Genomic DNA, 25094 nt, shown 5'->3' with positions numbered 1-25094 from the left:
GAGCAGTCCTCATTAAGCTAATGCAAACTTCCCTGACAGAGAGAACCAAACAACTGACGTGGCAGCACTGTGGCAACGCAGCTCCTAACGACAGAGAGGCAGCCGTTATGCAGATAAGGTCCAGCTGAGAGCGCGGGAGGCCGCCTGGCTCATTAGGCCACAGACCCACAAATGGCGCGCTAATGTAACACCGCTTCCTGCTCTAATGGATCCTGTTTCACAGAATTATTTGTCTTCTGCTCTCAGTAGGAAGCCAGGAAGCAAGAGCAGCGATGAACCAGAGAAGAGGCAACACCGAATGGTTATCCACCCGTTACTGAGATCCCCTTAAAATGCGTCTTCACGCAGGTCAGACGATGTTTCCACTGACAACACTTTAAGACAAACTTCAAACTAGAATTAGTCCATAAAAAGAGCACATCTGACAGAATCAAGCATGAAATAGCAAATAAAGGTTTATAATTCCATAGATACAGACATAAGAATGTACCTCACCTCTGTTGTTGTGGGTCTTCTTGTTGTCTCTGCAGTGTTCCACTGGACTACTGGACTCTCTGGCTGCTTGGACCACAGCAGGAGAATGTCCCATGGCACCATGACCTGATGACACGCTGCTGTCCTGTGTGGCTGCAGGGACAGGTTGTATCAATATAATGTTCTTGATGAGTTCTCTTGGCTGTAGATCAGACAGCTGAAGCACATACGTGTGTTTTCTGCTGTTGGTTCTGTGTGAGACGGTGAACTGGACACACTGCTGCTGTGGTTTGAGGACATGTGAGCGTCCTCCAGTGAAGGGGTGGGGGACGGACTGTCGCGCACTCGCTCCTACAAAACAAGGTCCCACAAAAGGTTATCTATCTCTCTATCTCTCTATCTCTCTATCTCTCTGTCTCTCTATCTCTCTGTCTGTCTGTCTGAGCATTATTTCCATGGTATGGATGAAGTTGTCAGCTGCTGCACCAGTCTGACCAGTAATCCACTCCCTGTTAAACTGGTCACTGGTCAGACTACCAAGGCTGATGGGCCTTTGAGTTCACCTTAATGACGGAGGTGGGAGGAGCCCTGCTGAGGGGCTTGGCGTGGAGATGTGCGGCGTTAGCCATGCTGGCCAGCGTGCTCAGGCGGTTTATCTGGCTCATAGTCATGGACACGGAGGCTGGCGCCAGACTGGCAGGGATCAGAGGATGTGACATCATCATGAAGGGCAGCTGATCCAGAACTGGTGGAAGAAACCGAATATAAAGAATTGTTGAGGGAGAGGAGAACACATCTGTTGTGTCCTCGAAAGAAAAGACGCTTCTTTTGTCCATCACAGCTTCAAAGATCAGCTCTGCTCAGTCTGCTGGAGTCTCTGAACCAGGCCCCCAATAGGTCCCCCTCCTGGATGTTGGTACTACCTGGACATCTGCTTCCGAGCCACAGCGAGGACATCTGCGTGATGAGTGGGAGGACAGTAGAAGGGCAGAGACCAGAAGTGGACACATACAGGACACAAATATCATGTCCAAACTGTGAAGAGAAGGCCAGACGGCTCCACCAAAATCCAACCCCTCCAAACCAAACTCTTCATCCCAGCCAGTGGGCTGTTCTTAAGAGAGACCCCCCACTGGGAGTTACAGCTCTTCTCTTCACCAAACCATGGGGCAGTTGGGGGAGGAAATGACAAAAACTATTCATAAAAGGAAAAACAAAAGAAACACAGGAAGTGGAACAAAAGAAGCTGATGACAGTCCTGGTGTTGGGCCAGCAAAGCATGCTGGGTCATTATCCACAAAAAAGAAAACCTCTTGGCCTCCGATGCACATGGAGAGGAGAGAGGCTGAGGTGGAGAGATGAAATAGGAAAATAAGATGAAATCATGATGGAGGGTTGGTGGCAGATTAACCTCTCGCCGTCTCCCAGAGCAGAAACCAGCAAACATCTGCTGCTACAGGAGCTCAACACCAGCAGCAGCCAGTTTGAATGCTGTGCTGCGCTGGCTGCCCTGTTTCTGAAGCTCCCTACTGTAAGCGCCCCCCATCGTTCCTTCTCACGCTTCATTAGAAGACATCAAAAGTCACAGTTCTTCTCTTGTGATCATCCAAACAAACATGACTGTAAACAAACACTTGTGCTACATCTCCCAGAAGATCTTGTTAAATTCAGAAATGACTGCTTGCTGTCCCGCTCAGCACTTCTGTGAGGGTGTGTGCACGTGCGTGTGGGTATATATCGCCTTTGTAGTGGTTAAAGCTCTTGCAAAGAGCCCACAAGGCTGTGGGTGGCGCTATGGAAAGACACACAACACACAGCGTGTTATGTGCTGTTGTGACTGGTTGTGTGTGTGTGTGTGTGTTGTGTGTGTGTGTGTGTGTGTGTGTGTGTGTGTGTGTGTGTGTGTGTGTGTGTGTGACTGATTGTATGTTGTGACCACAACTTTAAAATGATACCAAATGGAGGATTTTTTTCAGTTGCAGCTTTTTGTAGCATTTGTGTCCCAGATGATTAAACTCTCTCTGTCTGAACACTCCAATATGACGTGTGTGAGTGTGTTTGAGCTTACAGGATGTCATGTGATCCTTCTGTGACTCTCACCAAACATACATGTGTATTTTTACTGTATGTGTGAGGACTCAGGACTCACCCAGTCCTGGACTGTCTCCATTCTCTCCGTTGGACCTGCCAAGATGATGGCTGCTGCCGTAACTAGCCATCGTCTCCAACTTGATCTTCTTGGCCAGGACAGACAGATCTGGACCACAGAAACAGATACAGAAAAGAAAAAGGAAAGAATCAATAAGAGACAGAGCAAAGAGCCCAGTGGAGGATGGAGGAGGAGGCAAGAGGTTGTCATGGAGGACAGAGACCAGTGCTGCAGCAGCTGGTTGGTGTGTCAGACATTTGTGCATCTCTGCTTAGAGACAGAGCTCTAGCTTCTGCTGCCAGTCCAGTTAGAAGCACCAGTAGCGATGCAGCAGCACTTGTGTGGCCTGAATTGGAGAAGCTGATTTGACCTACAAAGAAAATTAAATATCTCTTACACTAATTCAGACAAACACGGTGAATTATTAAACTTGGACAATACAACCGTGGAAACGCAAACACAATGTAATTCTTAATTTCCTGAAATTGTGAAAGACACTGAGCTGTTGTCACTGAGCCATTATCTTCGTCTCTTCTTCTCCTTCCAGTTCTCCTCAATCTTTACTCACTTTACCTTTGCAAATGTCAGCATCACAGCAGGACATAAGCCAGTGCCTCGCCTGTGGGTAGGTTTGAGAGCCAGAGGCCAAGAGGCTGTGACCAAGAGGACACATCAAAGATCTTCACCCAAGCGTCCTCCTCGCTGTCTTCTTCTGTCCTCTCATGTGGTGACTTCTAATCAGCACAACTGACATTGATGCCTTGGCCTCGGCTTTGGTGGGAAAAGATTCTTTTGTTGATGAGAATGATGCTCTTAAAAACACACACACACACACAGACTCCAGCACCTTTGAACAGAGACAGGAAGCGGCTGTCACAGAAAATGGCTTCTTTTGAGGAAGAGAATTAAAAGATCAGGCTGGACTGAAGAGCATAAAGCCAAAGGCAACTCGAAGAGCTGCAGTAGGGTGCCAACAATTACCTCACACACACACGCATACACATATGCGCGTGTGCGCACGCGCGCACACACGCACACACACACATGGTGGCTGATAGGGATTTATTAAATGTGCTATCTGTATGAAAATATCTCTCCACTTCAGTAGAAAGGGCGGGAAATATTGAATGGAGAAACTCTACTGAGGCCTCAGTCCTTATTTTACTCGCAAACTGGGGCCATTTGCTGGTCCTCACAACAAATTTCCCCAGACTACCCAATTTGTAGTCTTTCCATTCCTGCTGTATTGTTGCTATATTGTAATATGTTATTTTGAGTTCATTTATTTCAACCTCTGTAGCCACCGTATGATGATAATTTACTCCAGAGCCAAAACAGACTTTTTAGAGGGACTCCAGCGTGGATTTGCAAGGCTGAGCGTGTGGAATTAAGAGTTAGGGAGGCGTTCTCATGGGGACGGTTGATATTTGGATTTAATATTAACTGGCAGAGATCACCTCTTCTGAAGTGGAGCAACCATGTGATACCAGCTGAATGGGCAGACAGAAATGTCTTTAAAGTGTTCATGTCCACCCAACAAAGAAAGAGCAGCGTGTAAATCAATGCAGTTGCACATAATAGCAATAATCGGGATTGCTTACATTGGGTTGGTGCCCATATGTAATGAGCAGATTAGCTGCTATCCTTTCCTCCACATTATTCCAGCTGTTCTATTCTAATCCACTCTTATCACTGTAGCAAATGCTAATTAAACTACAGATTTATTCAAATACTGTTATCATTAGCCACTTTTAGGAGAACAATATCGATGTGTGATTAATTTAAAAGGCAACTTCCTTTTTCTTCCTTTTTCAAAATAAAATATAAAATCTAAATCTCAAAACAGATTATTTTGCCTCTAAAACACTGAGATATTAAACTTACTTTTTGACCTTCTCATCGATGAGCTACAGTTCATTTAAATATCAAACAGAAATAATCAGACTTTTGTTACTTTTTCAGGCTCAATATTTTGGGATATTAAGAGCAGCTGAATGGTGTGTGGTTCTTTGACAAAGCCTGGGTGGTCACCTGCAGGAGGCATGATCCCAGCATGCATCAGACTGCCGTGGGCCAACATGTGGTGAGTCCCGCCCTCAGTCCCAGGCTGCAGCCTCTTGGGCGGTCGGCCGGGTCTCGAGCTGCAAACACAAAACCAAAGCTGAGGTTAGTTAGGAAGCAGTCTGAAAACTGTCCTCCATTAGTCTGTAATTCATGCTGAGCAAAAGATGGGTGGCCTTTTCACAAGAAACAAACCTCTGAACCTGCTGAGGAGTCAACAAGCTAAACAATGAAACCAGACCAGTTTCAAGAATGCTGCAGGACGCAGCAATTTGATCTCCCTGTGGATACAAGCAAGCAGAAAGGCAGTTCCCCTAAAGCACCTCATTACTGTTCAGCTTACTCCTTTGTTTGCTTATTAAATGTGTTTGCACACCTCCATCCCTTCCCAGCCTTCCCCCATTGTTCTTTTCCATGTCATAGTAAAAGCTGTGACTACAAGCAGATTCATACGCTTTAATTGAGCCAGACATGCTCCATCAGTTGGAGAGGAAATCTGTGAAAAGCTGTCAAACATCACTTTGGCTCTGACGAAATGGTGTGAATGTCCCGACAGGGAAAATGACACGGGACACATCAGGCTTCATGACAAGAAGCACAATTCAGCTCCTTTCACAAACACACTGGCACAGAGATACAAAGATGGCTGAGGAGAGAGAGCCTGAAATGGTGGGAAAGAGTGACAAAACAGAGAGACATAGCAGCAGAGAGGTGACAGCAGCAGCAGCAGAGCAGTGACAGCAGCAGCAACAGCAGCAAAGCAGCAACGGCAGCAGCAGCAACAGCAGCGGCAACAGGAGCACCAGCAGCAGCTTCCTAGTGTGGAGGCGTCTTAAAGCAGATTTTAATTAGAATCTAATCCAGCCGTCATTAAAGCCCCATAAACAAAGCTGTCAGTCAAGAGATTAATGGCGCTTCATTTGCATATTGCATATAATTCATCAATTACCCAGCAGAAAGGACCAATCCCCTGTTGACACACCCACCGTTGGGGGGGCCACAAAGAGACTGTGTAGTCACTAACTGTAGGAGAGAAACAGGTACCCTGTTTGCGCGTGTGTGTGTGTCTGTGTGTGTGTGTGTGTGTGTGTAGTGTGTTCAAAGGTTAATTTGATGAGCCGATGAGCTCCACAGTTCCTGCCCTCAGTTTTAATGAGTTGTTATTATTGTCTCTTATTATGGGCCAAGACCGACTGGGATGTGACAGCTGACACCAGATATCTCACACACATACACACATACATGCACACCCCACACACACTCTCTCACACACACCCACACACAGGCCTATAGACCACGAGACACATACTTACAGGACATGACAGACAGGCTGCATAATGCAATGAAATTCTACAAATCTTTAGTGTGTGTGAGTGAATGTGTGTGAGTGTGTATGTGTGAGTGTGTATGTGTGTAGTGTTTGTGCATGTACCAACACCGTAACAACAATGTAACACTACAGTAATAGCAACACTATAATAAGAGTGTATCAAGAGTGTGACTGAGTAGTTAAGTTAAAACATGAACACAGACCAAAGCCTGCATCTGGAGTTTACTGCAGCTGCTTCCTTCTTACTGGCTGACGTTCACATGCGCTAATTAATGGCCAGTGTGTGTGTGTGTGTGTCTGAATCGTGGCCACATGGAGCTGGTGTCTTTGTATTTGTTGCAGTTTAGGAGGCACAAAGAACTTATTTTGTGTTTAGTCTGCAACTGTGCTGATACATTAAAATGACCCGTAGAGGGAGGTCGATGTGTGCGCTGTGCACATGAGTGTTTTTTGGGTTTTTTTGAGTGTGTGTGAGATTGGAGAGCACCAGTTCCCTGAGGTAGGATTAATGAAAAAGCCTTTCATGGAAAAGTCATCAAGCTGAGGGGATGGAATGAGAGAGGGGAGGGGGGTGAGAAAACAGTGTATTGTGTGAATGTGTGTATATGAGAGTGTATAATGCATGTGTGTGCATGTGTGGAGGAGGGGGTGTGTGGCGCATGACCTATTTGTCTCAAACTTTAATTAAAATCTCACCCAGACGTCCCACCTCATGCCAATGCTCTGGACTCTTTCTCTCTCTCTCACACACACACACACATACACACAGACGCACACACTCTCTCTCACTCTCTCTCTGCGGTGACCATGGAATGTGAGTTGGTATCAGAAGATCCTTGCTGTGACCAGCCTGGGTCTCTTCCTGCCAACCTCACACACAGCTTTTTTCAGACCTTAATTTCAGGTGATCACAGCATCAATCTTTGCCTTCTCCAGCAGAACCAGTCTTCCTGCACACGGCACCACCAGTCTGATTTTGACAAGTTTACCACTTTGTACACACATACACACACACCCGCACACACATACACAAACTTTCAAGCACACACATGTTTTTTAATGGCTGCACTCCTTACATAGCATGTGTGTTACATGAAACATGAAACGCCAAACATGGCAGCTGGAGCTTAGCACAGGTGACACAGAAACAAAACAAAGATGATGGATCTCTCTGTTCCTCACTAATACACACACAAAAACACTTACACACAAACAGGTAGCGGTGAGAGAAACATAATAAAAGAGGAGGAAGTGTTAGAGTCAAAATACTGAAACAGCTACTGGCTTTGAGAGACTGAGGTGGTGATCGGTAGCAGCTGTGTGTGTGTGTGTGTGTGTGTGTGTGTGTGGTGTGTGTGGTGTGTGTGGTGTGTGTGGTGTGTGTGTGTGTGTGTGTGTTATGAAGTTATGAAGACACCCTCTCTCTCATCACTTCTTCTCTATAAAACATCAAAAAAAAGTAGAGGTTAAAGATGAGCTGATCAACCCTTTGCACACACGCGCGCGCACACACACATTCACATATACAGTACACACATATACACACTCTCTCACAGAGACACAGACTCAAACACATACAGACACACACTCTCACACATACACACACTCTCACACAGACACACAGACTCAAAGATATACACAGACACACACACACATACACACACAGTGAGAAAGAGCTCTCCTCTTCATCTTAATACTGCTGACTTTGACAGTGAGTTATGACAGTAGGGCTCAGCTTTGAAGAGTCCACCTTCACACACACACACACCACACACACACACACACACACACCACACACACACACACACACACAGACAGAGAGAGAGAGAGAGAGAGAACTGCTGCTTTGTAAGGATAAAAGAAAAGAACAGAGGATCAGGTTGCCTTCTACACACCATGTTCCCTCTGTGGAACTAATGTCATTTAGCAGAAAACACACCAGCGTGACCGTCTGTGTGTGTATGGCTGTTTGTGTGGGTGTGTGTCACAATTACAGAGAAAAAAGGCAAAAAAGCAGGCTGTTGGGATGTAAAGTTAGAGGAATGAGGAGCATGTATCTGGGCTCCTGAACAATCAGCTGAGACCTGCTGCCCTGCTCCACCTTCAGTCACCTGCTGACCTGTAGCCCCATCCCAAAGTTCTGTTCCATGTTCCAAACCACTGAAGACCATTACAGATTCATTCTATAGAGAACATGAGGTGCTGTGTGGTGTCAGAGGAGACAGACAGGACAGGCAGACAGACAGGCAAGCAAGCAGGCAGGCAGGCAGCAGGCAGGCAGGCAGGCAGGCAGGCAGGCAGGCAGGCATCAACACCTGACACAACAGCATGAGCCACCAGACACAGATTCTATAAGATGTTGTTGAAACCTGCATCCAAAAAGAAGCACTGCTGTTATAAAGCTGTAAACTTCTATACTCTTTCCAAGTGTGAATTCCAGGACAGGTGGTGTTAATGTGACCCCTCCACCTAGCTTCATGTGTTTGGAAGCTCAGTGAGACATCGGGACTGGTCTCTGTATGGAGACCCATGGAGCCGGTCACCATCTGACTCCTCAAAACAACTCATCTACATAATCACATCATAAACAGCAGAATTCATTTAATCATCTCCTCTGTTCTGATACTCAGGGCTAAATAGTGTTGATATGATAAGACAGCAAGTTATTAGGGAAGGAAAGCGAGCACAGGGATGAGAGAGGGAGGCAGAGAGCTGTTCCTGATTTAAGCTGCCGCTTGGGGCCAGAAGGAAAATAATTAATTTCTGTGAAGAATCAATTTCTCAAAATGACAGTGTCAGATTCAATGTGTGCTGTGTGTTTCAGAGAGACAGTGTGTGTGTGTGTGTGTGTGTGTGTGTGTGTGCGCGCGCGCGCGTGAGCAGTGACAGATCACAGTCTGTGATAACATGGCAAACTTTTAAGAGTTTTTAAGATGCCTAAATCTCTTCATCATCCTTTTATTAACAAGTCATTATAACATGAATCTAATCACCCACTATCAGTATTTAATAACCTGCCAACAACTTTTAATCTTAATCTATAACCTACATCATACATCACACCTCAGCCTTTCGTGGTTTGTTGTTTATAAAGTGATATTGAAAGGCTATAGCAATAATAAGAAAAATGATATTCTTCACAAACTTTTTTCTGAGTTCAGGTAGCACATTTCTCTCGCACACACAGAGAGACACACACACACACACACACACACACACACACACACACAGAGCAGACTTACTTTGCGTTGGTGCAGTCGTTGTAAAGCGTCTCGAAGTCCTGCCTGGAGATCAGCTTGCACCGGTTCACACCGGGGGCGATGGCCCCCAGGCCCCGCAGCACACGGACCTGCTCCACGTTGCAGACTACCGGTGTGATGTCGAGCCTTTTCAGCTTCGTGTAGACGGTGTGAAGCCCCCCGACCAGGTGCTTGAGAAACACGTCGAAAGCCTGCGGCAGACAGATGAGTTCCCTGTCTTTGACCGTGAACGAGGCCAGTTTGGCCCCTTTCACCTCCACCAGTCTGCACTCGTTGTTCTGTGGCGTGCTCTCCACGGGGGACGGGGTGGCGTAGACCGGCTTAGCGCTGCTGGAGAGCGGAGCTCCTCCGCTCTTTAACGGGCTCCCGTTCGGAAGTAAGAAGTCCCCTCGGAACTGGTGCAGCAGCAACGAGTGAGCGACCGGAGGAGCCGGGGAGGAAGCGGCGGAAGCGGCCGCAGGTGGCGGAGAGATGGTGGTCGGAGAGCCGGAGCATGGAGCCGGGTGGTGCGCCTGCGGAGCCGTGGAGAGCAGCGCCGGAGCAGCCGGAGTGGCCATGGTAGACATTCCCGATCACTTGGGGGGGGGGGGGGGCAACTACCAAGTAAACTATTTAAGAAAGTTGCATTGACAGAGAGAGAGAAATAGAGAGAGAAATAGAAGAGAGAGGGGGAAGAGAGAAGAGAGAAGAGAGAAGAGAGAGGGGGTTGGTAGAGATGAATGCAAGAGAAGAGAGCAGGTCCGAAACACAGATTTTATAATAGTTGGGTCAAACTGAGGAGAGCTGAAGACCCTGTCACATCATCATGGGAGGAGGAGCCTGGATATGTTCGTAGAGGGGGGGGGAGTATCCTATACATGTATAAACTTTTCAGAAAACTATTTATAAAGCCTTCATTGGAAAAATGATGCCCTGATCTTGATGCTTCTAGGCTGACAAAAACACCAAAACAATCAGCTTTGTTCACTGGACACAGATGAAGAAAAGTCATTATTTTATTATCACTGTTGTTTTTGTTATTATTATCAGTATCATCAGTATTAATAGAACAATAACCTTGCTTTGACAAATTGACCTCTTTACCTGTTCCTTGCACTGCGTTCTCTCTCTCTCTTTCTCTCTCTCACAGACACACACTCGCGCGCACACACACACACACATCATTTACATATGGAGCTTGCAGTTCTTTCAAAGTGGCTTTCACGGAACATTGTGTTGATAATGATCTTGGTCGTAAGGGGGAGAGAAGGGGGGAGATCTCCGGAGACCATCACACCTTAAGACAAGAGGATAAAACTCTGACTGTACTCCAACTCAAAGGACTTGAACACTCTTTTCCTCATACCCCCTCCTATAAACCCTCTTGTGTTTTTTAATTGGCAGAAATTAATCTTTAGGAGGTAGATGGTAGATTTACATTCATTAAAAGTCAAGAGAGGAAGCCAGGCTTGATGCTAATCAAATCTGCTTAATTATGCTTAACATGAGTATCTCCAGGGGAAGAGAGAGAGAGAGAGAGAGAGGAGGGCTGGCAGATAAGGCAAACTTTTTACTTTTTGCCTTTGATAACTCCTGCTGAGTCTGGCCTTTTCCCTGCCAAAACCAAATGTCACGACTCTTCTTCTCCCCATCTGTAGAAACTAGAGCAAAGAGCCAGAAGAGTGAACCAGGCATGGCTGCTGGTATTATTTCCCACATGTAAAAGTATTAATCCCTCAGACTGCTGATTTGAGCTGAAAGATCTACTGAGTGTTGGAGCTTACAGAAATGATTAGAATTGTCACCTCTGATTTTATTGGACACAACCAGGACACATATGGCTTTACAGCATGGTGGAGTCTCCTTTGTCCTATCACAGGAAGGCCAAAGGTTTCATTCCTCCTGCAGCTATTGTGCTTAAAAGGCCATGAAATGGTCCAACATGTGCTGTCAACTCTGTTATTGAAGAATAAAACTTCAATAGGTGATGAAAAATAAACACGATCATTTCTTAAAGATGAATGTCACTTGTTTAGTTCGCATCCAAGGTCATCACTCTGTTCTGTGGTTGGCTCCTAAATCATAGGTTGGGTCACCTCTGCTACCTCAGTGCTCACTCACTTCTTCAAACATAACTTTTGTTACATTTCTTTTGAACTGTGTGGTTGTCATGGCCTAAAGATCATGTTGCTTTCATGTTGGAAGACCCACCTCTGGTCATTGCTACACATCTGATTTGGCCACGAAGCAGAAGAAGCATGAAGGAAATGTGTAGGTGGTTAGATCATCCCATGAAGTGTAAATACCACTCAATCTGTTCTCATTAGAGAAAGAAAACACACCAATCACTTTGCCTCTATTCAAGAGACTCTGAGGTCTTGGGAAAGATGTGTAGGCTGTGTGTGTGTGGTGTGTGTGTGTGTGTGTTGTGAAGAGAAGGAGGAGGTGACAGAATGATGTTTTGGCATTTGTGTCTACAAAGGGGATCTGAAATGCCACCACCATCAGCGCTGCTTAATTCATAGAAACACACTCTTAATCTGAGCAGACAATCCATCCTGACAGTAACTGTTATGACTCAAATCAACGTTAAGTGAAGTTAGTGTGTGCGTGTGTGTGTGTGTGTGTGTGTGTGTGTGTGTGTGTGCGTGTGTGTGTGTGTGTTTTGGTATGTGATTAGGTGTTAGTGTGTGTGTGCTTATCAGTGTGTGTGTGACTAAGATATCACACATCCAATCCACATTGTGCGATGATAATGTGGATTGATTATGGATATGATAATGAGAGGCCGGCGCGGCATTGTGACCTTCACAAGGTCTAATTGAAACAAGCGTTGGTCCTCCAAAGCACTTATCAAGTCACACAGCACATCATTAATCACGGAGAATACAAGCTGTCACTGTAAAGCGCACGCACACACACACACACACACACACACAAACTTCATTCTTTTCTAACATGCACATCATCACTTGCTCTTCACTCTCTGGCAGTCTTCCTTCTCTCTTTCTCTTCCATGTTCACACATTCACAAAGCTGCCTGTCAGTGCGGAACGCCTTGTATTGTCTTCTTTAAAGGAGAGTGGACAGCTCGTTCAACCTCCATCTTGATTTTCTACAGGAAAAGTTGAGAAACAAACAGTCTGTTAAATGTTAAAAAGATGAAGAAGAAAGCAGGGAACAAGGTTGGACGCATGCAGGAACAGCTGCTCGCCTCACCCAAAATTGAATTAGTTGTTTTACTAGCTACCTTTATTAATAGACAATTTTAGGCTTAAATGTGATTCTGCCACCTGATTAAGGCAACATATGGTTCCTACCTGTTAAACACGAGCGATGCCAGATTTACGCCTGACTGAGCCCCTCTCATTAACTAATAAGGCAAATATGATATTAGTCATTACACAGTCCAACACACAGAATATCAATTTGATAAAGGTGGTTCCGTGATCAAAACACAATGGAGCCACTCTGCTGTGTCAATACCATCACTAACTTTGTTAATTGTTATTCAATTAAGGCCTTTTGTTAATGAAGACAATTAATACTTTCAAACCAGCAGGCAAATATATGATTATTATGCATCTATGCAGAAGATGCTAATTACATCTGCAAATCGATCAATTCCACATTAATCTGCCTGGAAAATCTGAAAAAACAACAAAGTCACTAAAAGACTTTGGAAGTTGTTTAAATATTATTATTTTGAGTGTCATGTCATTATCCTGTCTGATGATCTGTAATGATGCTTTTAATAGTTTATTACCCAATGTCCTTGTTATGGTGAGACTGGGATCTCGGGAGTAGCTCTAACAAGGTCAAGCAGCAACCCTTCAGGTCAAGCAAGGGTAGAAAGATGTGGCTGCAGATGTGATCACATGTGTTACACCTCTTTTGTGACTGTACTGTGGAGGTCAGACAGCGACCCAAGCCACCAACGGTGCAGCACCTCTCATCGCCTTTAATCTCCACATCACCATTGGCCTCTGAAGCTTCTCGAACTTAAAGAAAGTTAAAGCTGTAGCAGCTCATGAGATGTGAGCTTTCTTACTATAAAAAGTTTTTTAGTCCAGCGAGAATTCCACCAGATAGCTGAATATTCTATCCCTGAAATTCTGATTTAATGAGAAATGAAATGTGAAATGGACACAAACAAAGCCTTGTTTGTGCAGGTTGACCATTAGAGCTGCTTGTTTATGGCTGGTGGTAATTAGTAAACTGAACTTCACTCAGATCTCTGACTGTTGCTGGAGATGGCTTCACACCATCTTAGATGTTTTTGATGAGACAATAAGGTTGTAATTTGGGTTTGTACAAACATCAACAGACCATCTTTCTGTATGCATGAACAGTATCTAATCAGTCTGGTCTAATTATTTTTTATAATATCCAATACAAACACCTGGCAAAGCACAGATCTTCCTAAGCTAAATGAGAGCGGCCTCGTAAATCATCCAATCCTCCTTAGCTGGGGTAATTATCAGACGTACAAACACCCTCAGATGTTGGGAAATGAGGACCTGCTGTAGCCTCCTGAGTTTATATAGTCATGTGACCTGACCAGCGCCCTAGTTTAACACCTCTCAGATGTTTATGCATATGTGGACACTAATCTCTCCATCAGGACTTTGGGATTTGTGCTTATTTTCTTTCATAAGATCAAAGTAGATGGCCAACATCAGGAAGAGCTTCAGCACATCAAACAGAGCATCCTGAATCCACTGCATTCAGACGTGTCTCCCTTTGTAAACGAAGCCGTTCCCGGGTCGCCCCCCATCGCACAGATGTGTGCAGATGGTAGAAACAAGTTTAAGACAGTAAATGCATTTAGACTTGCTGCTTTCTTCGGTCCCATTTTTAGGGCTGATGTGCCACGTTTACAAGCCTCTGGCTGAAAACCTTGCAAGTCACATGCATGTGCATGTCCTCAGACAGAAGAGATGTGAGTTTGAGCTTCTACCATCTGCGTTAGCCCAGGTAAGAAAATTTTGTACTCTCAGCACTTTTCCTCATCTTGAAGATGAATAGATCTATTTCACATGCTCTGTGAGCTCAGACATGATGTAGGAGCTTCATTTCTTCCCCTCTTTTTTCCCAGGCTTGTGGCATATATGAAACACTCTTTCAGAGATGGAGGGCACACAGAAATGCATTTAAGATTGTGGTTTGACAGGATCTCTCTGCCATGGTACGCTTCTGTTTTGTTGGGAATGTTCTAGCAGTCTGTCCTTTTCACCTAAGATGACTGAAAAATCACTTCCTTTACAGGACAGCTGGAGTAAAAACTGGTTGTATCCTACAAAGACATTACAGCAAAGCAAAAAATGCATCCTTTGTTAAAAAACAAACCCAAAACTGCTGTTGATGCTGGCACCAGAAACCGTTCCAGTAGAATCACAAACATACAGCGCCACCTTCTGGACACTCAGTGAGGTATATTATGTTATTTATTAAGCAATAACTGTGTAGCAAAAAATAGTATAATAATATTAACAATTAATAGTTATAATACAAATATATTTAAGAATAGCATGCAATACATTTACTAATCAAAAGGAATTACAGTACTGTTAACAGAGGATGATGTTACCACAGAGGGGCCCCGGAAAAGAGTAAGCCCTGCGACAGAAGCTTCTGGCTTCATGTTCAGAAACAACTCCAGTCAGGTATGAAAAGTGGAGCCATAAAGCCAAACAATTCAAATTTAAACGAGAATTTATTGAGCACCAGCAGAGCCAGCCAAGGTGGGCTGGGCAAGCCAGAGCTGGCCCCAGATAGCAGAATCCACCCTCAACTGGTGCAGTTTTCAGAAGCCTAAAGGAGAAGACATAAAATCACAACCCATTATGTTAGGCCTTCACAATAGACTGTCCCCGTTAAACAAACTCCTCTTTCTGTCATCTCATGGTGTCCAATGTTAAGCGGTCAGCTACAACCACCCAAAGGAGATAAATATTAGACATTTGTTGGTGACGTTTGGCTAGCACGTAAATACCCCACAATGTGTTTTCGTGTGTCCACGGAGGCTGGTGTACCTTCAGGGACTCCGACGCTTTGCGCAGCTCTTTGATGACAGCAGATAAGGCCTCTGGGTTGATGCCCTGCTCACACAGTCTCACACAAATGGACAGAGACTCCATGTCCAACCCAGTGTTCAATAAGCGGGAAATTTCCAGCAGGACTGTGAAAAAAACATGGTCACGGATCCGTCGGTGGTAGTGATCAACACTGACATGGTTTGATCGTTGTGGTACACCTGTCCTTACCGTCCATGGTCTCCCGAACTGCATTCATGTTTGCGTTCGCTGCACTTGCCATAGTGGCTGCGAAAACTGTGTCAGAATACTCGAGATTAAACCACCGGAACTGTTACGGCTGCAAATTTTGGATTCAATCTATGCAACATTAACATGCATCACATCATATTTTGAATGGAAAATAACAGCAACTATCATGGACGCTAACGGCGGATGTGCTAAGGAAACTATAGGCGGAAGTGACGACACCATATTCCTTTTCTGATTGGTTCCCCGGAACTTCCGGCCCAATTTCTATTGGCCAGCTCTTTTTACGGGCTAAGTTGAAATAAAGGTTTGAAAGCTTTCTGTGTTTGCTAGGTGGTGTTGGCAAAGCCTTCAATGGAAGCAGGTTTTTGCTCTGCGTTCCTTCTGATTTTTTAACACTTGTAAGTATCGTTGGGGATATCTCACTGTAATTAATTGTTTTCGTACAGGTCCGTGTAAAGTAAGCGCACCAACATAATTTAAGTTAATAGAATTCCTTCCTGCTCGTTTTAGAGAGCCTGTAAAATAGAAATGTAGTTAATGTGCTCCACTAAACCAAAGGAGTCGTGAATTAAGACAGATGTTTTCCTTCTTTCAGTAGAAATGTGCTGCTATTTCTGCTCATTTTGCTCACTGTTGTCAGCTAAAATGGGAGACCATGTCGAGATTACGTCACAGATCACCCCAGAAACTCCAGGCAGGCCTTTCATTAGAAATCCCTTTGAAAGTCCGAATGATTACCATCACCTCCGAGAAGCTCTGGTGCCGAGTCCTTCTGTCTTCAAGTCCAAGCCTTGTAAATCTGTAAGTGTTAACACACCTTATTTTAAATCCTGTACCACTGTATGACCCTTGGAGAGGCGCATCATGCCAATCCACAAGTGTTGATTGTGGACAGCTTTACTTTACTTATTTGTCCCTGTCTTAATCTGTCTCGCATGGAGACTCCTCCAAAGTTTGATTGGTCTATTGAGGAAATGGCAAGTCTTCTCCCAATACACATAGACCAGGAGGAAATCCAGCTCCAGTCTTTTTGCCTCAGCCAGACCAGGTAATGGCTGAAAGACACATAATTGTCCTGTTAGATGATGTGATGTATGAGCAGTAACAAAAGCTGATGCTAGTTTTCTCTAAAAATTCTAGACTGGATTCTGACATTGAGGAGAAACGACAAAATGCTATTGAACAGGCATGAGATTCAAGTTGAATTTTTATTCCTAAATATTTTATATTATGTTCACTTTTTTAAATTTATATTTGCCATCTCCCATTAAAGTTTTTCACCAAAGGGACCATTGTACCTTCTCCTTGGGCAACGACTAACACCCGTAAAACCTGTCAGATCAAAATGAAAAGTAGGGTCTGATTTCCTTTTTTTTTTTTTTTTTAATCGCTCTGTTATTTGATTTCAATTCGTATTTCCTCTGCATTTTAAAGTGAGATTCATTGAAGGTTTATCCATGCACTTGTAGGTTGTGGATCTGTTATGATTGCAGAAGAGCCAGAAAAAACCTCAGGTAGGTTTAAGTGGACACCTTCAGGCTCTGATCTCCTCCTCTCTCTTTTACTGATGTCATTGAATGCTCTTTCTTCACAGTTGCTTGTCAGACAACTCTTTCGTTACCTTTGACCTTTGATTTAGAGAAAGTTCTGGGTAAGATTTTGACATTTGTCCTTGAACTCAAACCATATTATCTTCTAGCATTAACCCCCCTCCCCAACTGTCCTGCAGGGGACTATTACCGCCATGCCGGGGAAGCATCTGACGCGGTGCAGGAAAGTCTCAGTTCCTCCTCTTTAAGGAGAAAGCTCTTCCTTGATGGTCAGGGCAGTTACAGTGGCTCTGACTCTTCTGGTCCTCCAACTCCAGAGAGAAGTTATACCAGGCAGGAGAGTCCTCCTCTAAAACAAGTCCATGGCGCTGCAGAGGAGGAAGCTGTATCTTCTGTTATTGACTCCCCTCTGGCGTGTGGAAGGTTGGCTCTGACTCCCTCTACGGTGAGGCCATGTTGCACATTTATCCTTGAACAATTTGCCTGTGATGAAAGGTTCATAAATAAGCTGTTGTCTACCCAGACTTTGGAAGCTGTTCTATTTCTAATGGCAGGGCCAGTTCTCCTCCAGTCCCATCCAGAATGGCTGCTTTCGTGACTGCAGCCTTGGCAGTATCACCAGCCCTCTGTTCCCTGACAGATCGTCTCCTGCTGGCCTGAGCTCCCCTACAGTGTCTCCTATTGTTGCATATGCAACAAATGCATCAAGCTCAGGTATTTTCTTTTGCTAGAATAAATTTTGTGATGGAATTTTATTGCATTTCTCTTCTACCTCGGTCTGAAACAGTTAATCATTTCAGCTGACAGCAATCAGCCGAGCAGCGTTACTCCATACGATGTCCACCCGAGTGTAAATATGACTCCCTGCACCGAGAGGCCATTTGTGGAGGGTTGCTCTCCTATTCATAGCTGCTCCCCGCATCACCTTCAGAGCTACAGTGAACACCAGAACGGCAGACCCAAGCCCCGGCTAAGACTTCACTCCAGACTCTCTCCTCCCCTCATCTCCCCAATCCTTAATCCAAATCTACCAGACCATCAGAGGGCTGAGGATCTGCTTCCTTTTTCCTCCTCTTCTTCATTTCCTCCTATGGATCTAGATCCTACGTCCCCCTTGGGCCACAATCCTCAACTTGATGTAGGTGAGAAAGTTGCCCCGGATCCTTTGGAACCTCTTAAAATGGAGGAAGACAAGCAGAATGGGATGGCAGGAAGGTTGGAAGATGAAGAGGAGGAAAGTGGAGAGTCTTCAGGACACCTGACCAGCTCTCGTATGGGAAACATGTCAGGGACAGACAGCACTCACATGTGTGTGTCCGTCCTGATGGAGGGCAGCAGTTTACGCTACGACTCCAGCATGCAGGTTGGTTTCTATACTTGGATTTGGAGCCTGCAATTAAATACAGTCGCTAACTCTGTGCCGGTGCTGCTGCCGTGTTTTGTGACTTTATTGCATGTGTTTAGGTGGACAGCGGCTACAACACCACATCAGCGGGGGCCAACAGTCTCACAGACTCTGAGAGCCACTGCAAAGAGTCCTTCAGTTCAAATCTGCTTGAAGAAGCCTTTCAGATTCCCAGACACTTGAAAGTAAAGGTACTATTGAGATCCCACAAATATCAGTCTGTTCATTTGTATTTTTGTTTGTTTGTTTTATTCAGCCCCAAAATCTTTTGCAGGTATTCTACCCTCATCTCTGAAGCTCGACTGATGCGTTTAGGACGTCCAGTTCAGAGAATTGTTAAAGTGACATTTACACTGTATTTGTATCATTTATTGTAATGAATTTGTAGCACGTGTAAAATTTCCTGCTTTTATGTGGTTTAAGGCTCCGTGTTTAGGTCACAGGTTTGATCACAGCTGAGCTTCTACTATCAATACTAAAGAGAACAGTGATGGTTGACAGCATCCCTACGAAGAGGACAATTTTCACACATGTAACTTTGAGCATCATTTCCCATCACTTCAATTTGATTTGATACTGATGTATTCGGTGCAGTCGATGCTGCCTCCAGGCAGCAACAGAGTATTTATGTATAAAGCAGTTTTATCATGGTTCAATCATGTCACCACTGTGGATCATATCTGGATTGGCAGGATATTCTTAAACCCTTCAATAATTTCACTAATTGCAGCACAGCCTCAGGAGCATTTTTAGCAGATTGTGACATTAAATCTAAATTGAATTATTTCTCTAAATAATTTTTATGTGTTTGACAACCCAACATTTTCAGGTTCTCTTTTGCCTTTAACTGCTCTGCGAATTCCAGAGTTTAAATAATGAGTGCAGTGTTGCTTCAATGGGGCACATTTATTAAAATGAATACTTGCTTCAAATGAAAGAGTGAATTGTTTCAACAGCAGGTCTTTCATGGGCATTTAATCCAGAGAATCAGCTGTTAATTTCTGGATCAACAGTCCAGTTTTGGTTTTTTGGCCTGTGGTTCCACATCGGGGGCTGGCACACTCACACCTGGGATCTGAAACAGGTCATGCATTGTGGAAACTGGTTAAAATGGTAAATGGATAAAAACATTGTTTCCATTCTTTAGAAGGGCGCAGGATGATGCAGCACTGGTACGTGAATGTATCCTTACCACCGGATCCACCAGAGCCATGCGGATTTTTTGATGCTGGATGTTGGAATCATCCAGTCTGATGGTGACTTTCACCTTATCAAATATGCAAAAGGTGTGTTGCTCAACTTTCAGAGTGGGGCCCTAAAACACACACATGCAGGAGACCCTTAGACACACTGACACACAGACGGTGCTCCAGTAATACCAAACACTTGGATTCATACCGCTTCATCAAAGACAAGATTTGGGGCTGACTTGTCTTTGGTGTCAAAGAAGACGGTTCCCTCCAGACCAAACCTGGGGATGAGGATGATGATGGCGTTCTTCCTCACAAACAAAACAAATCCCTCTTCATTCAGAATGCCTCTGCTCTTGAAGAATAACTGGAAGGAGACAGTTTGTGTTAAAGCCAGACTGACACCGCAGAGCTGTTGCTTTGAATTGGCACTACCTGCGTGTGGAAGGCCACAGAAGCTCTTTGTGCATACTGGGCCATTTTATGTCTGTAGTTGAGGTTGTTGGAAAGGGCAGACTGCTTGTGTTTGTCCATCAAATCTGGGTAGGTGGTGTCTGCTCCTATAGCCACTGCAAGCAGACGGTGAACAATGATATCTGCATACCTGTGAAGGAGACCAAGAGCACCGAATGTGCAAGAGAGGAAAGGTATCAAAACCTGGGAGATACACTATGAATGGCTCCCCTCCCCAGCATGCATCATCTTCTTACCTCCTAATAGGCGACGTGAAGTGTGTATAAATGGGCGAGGCCAGGCCATAGTGGTGAAAATCACTGTCCATGCCAGAACAAAAATAAACAGCCTGCATCATGCAGCGGGTGGCCAGGATACGCAGCAGAGTGTTGAAGTAGAGGAAGCCTTCCACGCTGGCCTTGTCCAGGGAGTAGGCTAGTGCCTTGGCTGAATCTGTGTGGATCTCCACATTCTGACGTGAAAAAAGGTGAAACAATGAAACAGAAAATTATGAGTAGGATATCTGTCATAGTTTCAAATAAACTGTGAGGGAAATTAGTCACAACATAGTAAAATAACTAAAGGTAACAAAAGCAGCTAACTAAAAGAAGTAGTGTTACATCTGAGAGGACAAAGCTGGTCACCAAAAAAACTGAAATCAAAAGAAACAATCACTTTCTGCTAAAGTGAATGAACATAAAGTTCTGAGGGTCTCTCACCTGTGACTTTGAAGCCTTATGCAAGATGTCATAGTTTGATGGAGGGGGAGCTGGATGTTTCCTCAACATGGCACAGTCTGGAAATTCATCGTAGATTTTCTGGGCAACTGATATATTAGCCAGCAACATGAACTCCTCCACCATGGAGTTGGTCTCCCTGACAATCAGCAGAGGCTTTTTAATTTTTATCTACATAACATCAACCCAGGAAAGGTCCAAAGGAAAGCTGGAGGGAGAAAGCTTCCTTCTGAAGCTACTTACAAGAGCTCCTTTGCCTGGAGGTCGATGGGGTCGTGGGTTTCACTGTCGATGTGGAAACGTACCTCTAATGAGGATAACGTCAGGGCTCTGAGGGGGAATCCAACACTCATCCCTTTAATATACAACTATTATATAAAAGAGAAAATTGCCGTGGCAAAAATAAAAGCCTCATTTTCAATTCTCAGCTTTGGGCTCACCCATTTTCAATCCTCCGTTTCTTAAGAATTTTGGCTAATTTGTTGAGGCCTCTTAAGCTCTTGGTGATATTGTCATTCTTGGTGCTATCATCGATCCTCATCTGGGCCTCAGCATAGGTCAAAGATGCCTGAAGAGGAGTTATTGCTATCATTGACTATTTTGGCTCCTGTTTTCTGCGTGTGCGTGTTTTACCTTCGAATTAATGACACTTTTTGTGAACCTTGTTTTTAGAATCTCAGACTTCTGGTTCAATTCCCAAATACAGGAGAAAGCAAACCTGGACAAAAATACACAAATGGCAAAGAGCTGACACCTGAAAGAGCACAAAATAAGGAGTGTTATGGGGTATTTATGTATGAGGAGAAGTCCCTACCGGTCAACATTTGATCGTAGAGAACAAAGATTGGAGCTGAGGAGCTCAGGGACCATATCTATCCTCTGAAATGGACAAATTCAAAGAATACAACATGTATTTTAAATCCTAACATTAAAGTTGAGGTCTGATGATCAGCCAACACACAGAAGATAATAAGTGAATACACCAGACCCTTTTATTTATTGGGTCTCAAATGTAAAAGACCTTTTATTGGTGTTAACAATGATATTCAGATACCAATGTTGGATGTGAATACTTACTCTACCACACAAATAGACAGTGGTGCCGCGGTTTGCAGCTTCTCTGTCTAAAGCGTTGCCAGGTCTGATGAAGTGGCTGACATCAGCAATGTGGACACCGACCTGCAGAAGCAGACACATCTCAAACACTGACACAAATAAATAGTTCAACGAACACAGTCTAGGTCACATGTGTCAAACTCAGTCTTTGAGGGCCACGATCCTGCCGGGTTTTCTGTCCTACCAGGCTGAAAATTCAATTTTGTACCTCGAGGGTTCCGTCTTCAAGCTCTCTACAATGCAGAGCATCATCTATATCTGTACAGCCAGGAGGGTCCACGCTGCACACCGTCAGATGCCTCAGGTCCTCCCGCTTCTCCAGGTCCTGATATCAACATTCATAAATAGACACAATGATGTGATGCCAAAGAACAGGCCCATAGCCCACTGGTAAATATTGAATACGCATTGGTACTGTATGTTGTTTTCACTACCTCCGGCGTGATGGCCCATGGCATTTTGGGAAGGAAGCTCAACACAGCTTGAGAGAAAGGCTGGTGGGGAACATCGTGCTCTAGCAGCAGGACCTCCTGCTCTGTGTCTTTTTCCCCAGCCTTCCCAAGACTGCGCACAAAGTGACCCTGACAATCAGGAAGAATGAGACATGCACGGCACTCAGTTTTCCCAAGTGTTGCGATAATGCTTGTATACCTCTTCCCACCACGTATAGTACACTTCCAACTCACATTTGGGTATCTGGAATGTTTGGGCCAGCCATCGATGGCCACCATGATCCTCTGACCGGCTAGTGCTGATGCCTGACGGGTCTCAATGCGTATTCGAGGTATACGGCGTTCTGCGGGGGTGAAAAGGTGCCTGGTTGACTAGATAAAAGAGCAAAGCAAAGGTCAGCTCTTAGACTAAAAGGCAGACAATATCCACATTATAACATTTGCTGGTTGATACATATATTTGAGGGCACTAAGCTTTATGACAATGTCCAACTTATGGTGTAAAGAGCTGTTTACACGTACTTCTTTAATCTGAGAGACATTAAGCATGCCACAAAAAGGTCTCCAGTTCCTTTTGATGATTCCCACAACTTTTCCTGTGGGCTTTTGGGCTGCCGTGAATGGCTGCAACTGCTCACACACAACATGGGGCTCATTAGAATACCAAAAAAAACACACACGGCACAAGAATAAACCACCTGCTGTCATTTCATTCTGACTATAAAAAGCGGAAACTCAGTTCGATTATTTTACATTAATTTGTAATTGCTAGCCAAAGCCAATAACACAAGATGTAAAAAAAACCCACTTTGTCCTCTTCCTCATTAGCATTTTCGTCTTTAGCCTCGCCTTCATCTTGGAGAATGACTGAGGATGGCGCCACCCACTGACTCTGTGGTAACAGTTGCACGGCAACAACATCCTGGTGGACGGCTCTGTTGAGGTTCTGAAGACCCTGGATGAGAACCTGGAAGGAGACTGACAGGTGTATTTCCTCTGGCAGTAAGTAATATCGCTGAGATTGTTCATTCACACATGAATGTAGACTCACGCACCTCTGTCGCATCTTCTCCACCTCCATGTACAAAGACAGTGGCCTCCAGATAGTTGTCCCTGCTGGCCCTAAAGGTGCCTTGGAGTAAGGAGCCATTCTTTATTCCCGTTTGGATCACTGACAAAGGGAGGTGCTCTGCAAATAACACCTTGTTACTGGTAATGTCATTCTGAGGAAGAAGCGAAAAAAATAAATGACTGGAGAAGAAAAGTTGATTCCGATACAAATTCCATTTCAAGTGAATTACTACCTGGAAACCTCAACAATAATAAACAGTCATAACACTGAAAATGTCTACCTGGTCATCACTTGACAATGCCAGACGATCCACAAGCTCAGGGTTTGCTATCAGACTCTTGATGTACTCTTCACCTAGAATGAAATGCAATAAAATCTTTGAGACTGAACCGGAAACTCATATTTTTAATCAGAAAAAACATTTTTACATTTGAACACCAGCAGGTTGTTCTCTTTTGCTTTCTCCCTGTTTCCTAGATCATTGGTGAGAAGGACCACCCTGAGCTCATCTCCATCAGGCTGGTGACCTTTGAGATGCTCACTGTACCATTTTGCTGCCACACGGATCGCACGGTCATTGCGATCATTGGCACTCTCCCCCGGTTCCCGTTCGATGAAGGTCTCCCTGGAAAAAAGAAAAAAGAAAAATGAATACAGTTACCACATTTAAGCATAATCACAGCCTAGTTTGTCACCTGTGGTGTTCATTAGTGAAAGTGTAGAAGTGTTTCTCTTTGTCCTGTATCATATCCTTCACACGTTTGTAGACTGGTGCGCTGCGATGACGAACCTCCTGCAGGACAGTCTGAAGGATGATGACATTACGAATCACAGCCTCCTCCAACACATCAACCTGCACCACACAGGAGGGGGGCGTCAAAACACATTTATACGGTAGTGTTAAACTCAAAGACTACAATGCATTACATGCATTAAACCGCTGTCATCAATTTAAATGTGGACTGTCAAGAAATGTCAGCACAGTCACGTCATTAGATTCTTTGATCACGACAACCTTGGATGGAAATTAAAGATATGTTTATACCTGGTGTAGAACCACATTTGTGTCCGGGATCAAATAATGTGGGTAAGAGCATAGATTGCTCTCAATACACGCGTCTTTTTGAAGGACCGGAGACTCCTGTTTGCATTCTGTGCAACTTTCGCTTCCACACCAAATATCGTCTCTTAGATAATGCTCACGCACAACCTTCATGACTCCACCCGACCGGGTCTTCTTAACAAAGGTTTTTGACTTCAACATATTGCTGATAAAATCTTCCAACAGTAAATGGAACAGGAATTTGCTTCAGATCTCATTTGAAGAGAAGTCGCGATACATGTGCGAAGTTAATCTGTTGGTCGATATAACAGTCCCTGAGTTATAGGACTATTCTGATTTCAAGAGCTCTCAATTGGTGACTTTATGTTACACTAATATTTGTTCTAGAAAATTCTCCAGTATTTATACATCTGCTCAAAACACACGCGCGTACACACACACACACACACACACACACACACACACACACACACACACACACACATATTTGCCATTAGCTTTTGCAGAACCGATTCT

General features: G+C 44.4%; 4 protein-coding genes across 10 annotated transcripts in view; 1 reads left to right on the top strand and 3 right to left on the bottom strand.

Moving 5' to 3' along the window:
* dachc (dachshund c) overlaps positions 1–10059 on the bottom strand; it is a 14569-nt gene extending 4510 nt beyond the window's left edge. The window contains exons 1-6 of one of the 4 annotated variants that reach the window (XM_057048408.1): positions 9257–10059; positions 4655–4764; positions 2624–2731; positions 1038–1219; positions 705–825; positions 496–627 (exon numbers count right to left, since the gene is read on the bottom strand). In XM_057048408.1, the coding sequence (XP_056904388.1) occupies positions 496–627; positions 705–825; positions 1038–1219; positions 2624–2731; positions 4655–4764; positions 9257–9840 (1237 nt within the window). In that variant the 5' untranslated portion in view covers positions 9841–10059. The remainder of the gene's footprint in view (positions 1–495; positions 628–704; positions 826–1037; positions 1220–2623; positions 2732–4654; positions 4765–9256) is intronic. The other 3 variants (XM_057048409.1, XM_057048411.1, XM_057048412.1) reach the window with 3 other exon arrangements.
* On the top strand, positions 9693–19432 carry bora (bora aurora kinase A activator). 4 transcript variants are annotated; one of them, XM_057048414.1, is made up of 16 exons: positions 9693–9832; positions 14115–14230; positions 14352–14441; positions 14522–14686; positions 15871–15938; positions 16181–16341; positions 16470–16588; positions 16681–16726; positions 16814–16892; positions 17010–17054; positions 17135–17191; positions 17270–17535; positions 17645–17804; positions 17891–18453; positions 18555–18686; positions 18770–19432. In XM_057048414.1, exons 6-16 carry the CDS (start codon positions 16186–16188, stop codon positions 18788–18790), a joined length of 1644 nt encoding a protein of 547 aa, XP_056904394.1. In that variant the 5' UTR covers positions 9693–9832; positions 14115–14230; positions 14352–14441; positions 14522–14686; positions 15871–15938; positions 16181–16185; the 3' UTR covers positions 18791–19432. The 4 variants fall into 4 exon arrangements, with proteins under 4 accessions (XP_056904394.1, XP_056904396.1, XP_056904395.1 ...); XM_057048416.1 differs by lacking the exon at positions 15871–15938 and having other exon boundaries at positions 16482–16588; XM_057048415.1 differs by lacking the exons at positions 9693–9832; positions 14115–14230; positions 14352–14441; positions 14522–14686 and having other exon boundaries at positions 15754–15938; positions 16482–16588.
* Positions 14951–15738, bottom strand: mzt1 (mitotic spindle organizing protein 1). The gene is made up of 3 exons (XM_057048424.1): positions 15520–15738; positions 15289–15434; positions 14951–15067 (listed from the first exon to the last, which is right to left on the bottom strand). The coding sequence occupies exons 1-3, from the start codon at positions 15569–15571 to the stop codon at positions 15044–15046; spliced, it is 222 nt and encodes a 73-aa protein (XP_056904404.1). The 5' UTR covers positions 15572–15738; the 3' UTR covers positions 14951–15043.
* Positions 19383–25047, bottom strand: dis3 (DIS3 exosome endoribonuclease and 3'-5' exoribonuclease). The gene is made up of 21 exons (XM_057048405.1): positions 24561–25047; positions 24211–24368; positions 23944–24140; positions 23796–23869; positions 23499–23666; positions 23252–23410; positions 22966–23073; positions 22678–22815; positions 22426–22572; positions 22200–22316; positions 21953–22054; positions 21690–21754; positions 21509–21593; positions 21316–21443; positions 21119–21205; positions 20858–21014; positions 20396–20610; positions 20121–20289; positions 19894–20052; positions 19688–19810; positions 19383–19570 (listed from the first exon to the last, which is right to left on the bottom strand). Exons 1-21 carry the CDS (start codon positions 24777–24779, stop codon positions 19502–19504), a joined length of 2844 nt encoding a protein of 947 aa, XP_056904385.1. The 5' UTR covers positions 24780–25047; the 3' UTR covers positions 19383–19501.
* Between the last annotated feature and the right edge of the window lie 47 nt (positions 25048–25094).

Source organism: Takifugu flavidus, chromosome 11 (genome assembly GCF_003711565.1).
Source record: "Takifugu flavidus isolate HTHZ2018 chromosome 11, ASM371156v2, whole genome shotgun sequence".
Classification (NCBI taxonomy): domain Eukaryota; kingdom Metazoa; phylum Chordata; class Actinopteri; order Tetraodontiformes; family Tetraodontidae; genus Takifugu; species Takifugu flavidus.
Note: the sequence above shows the minus strand (reverse complement) of the source record. Positions and strands in the feature narration are given on the sequence as shown.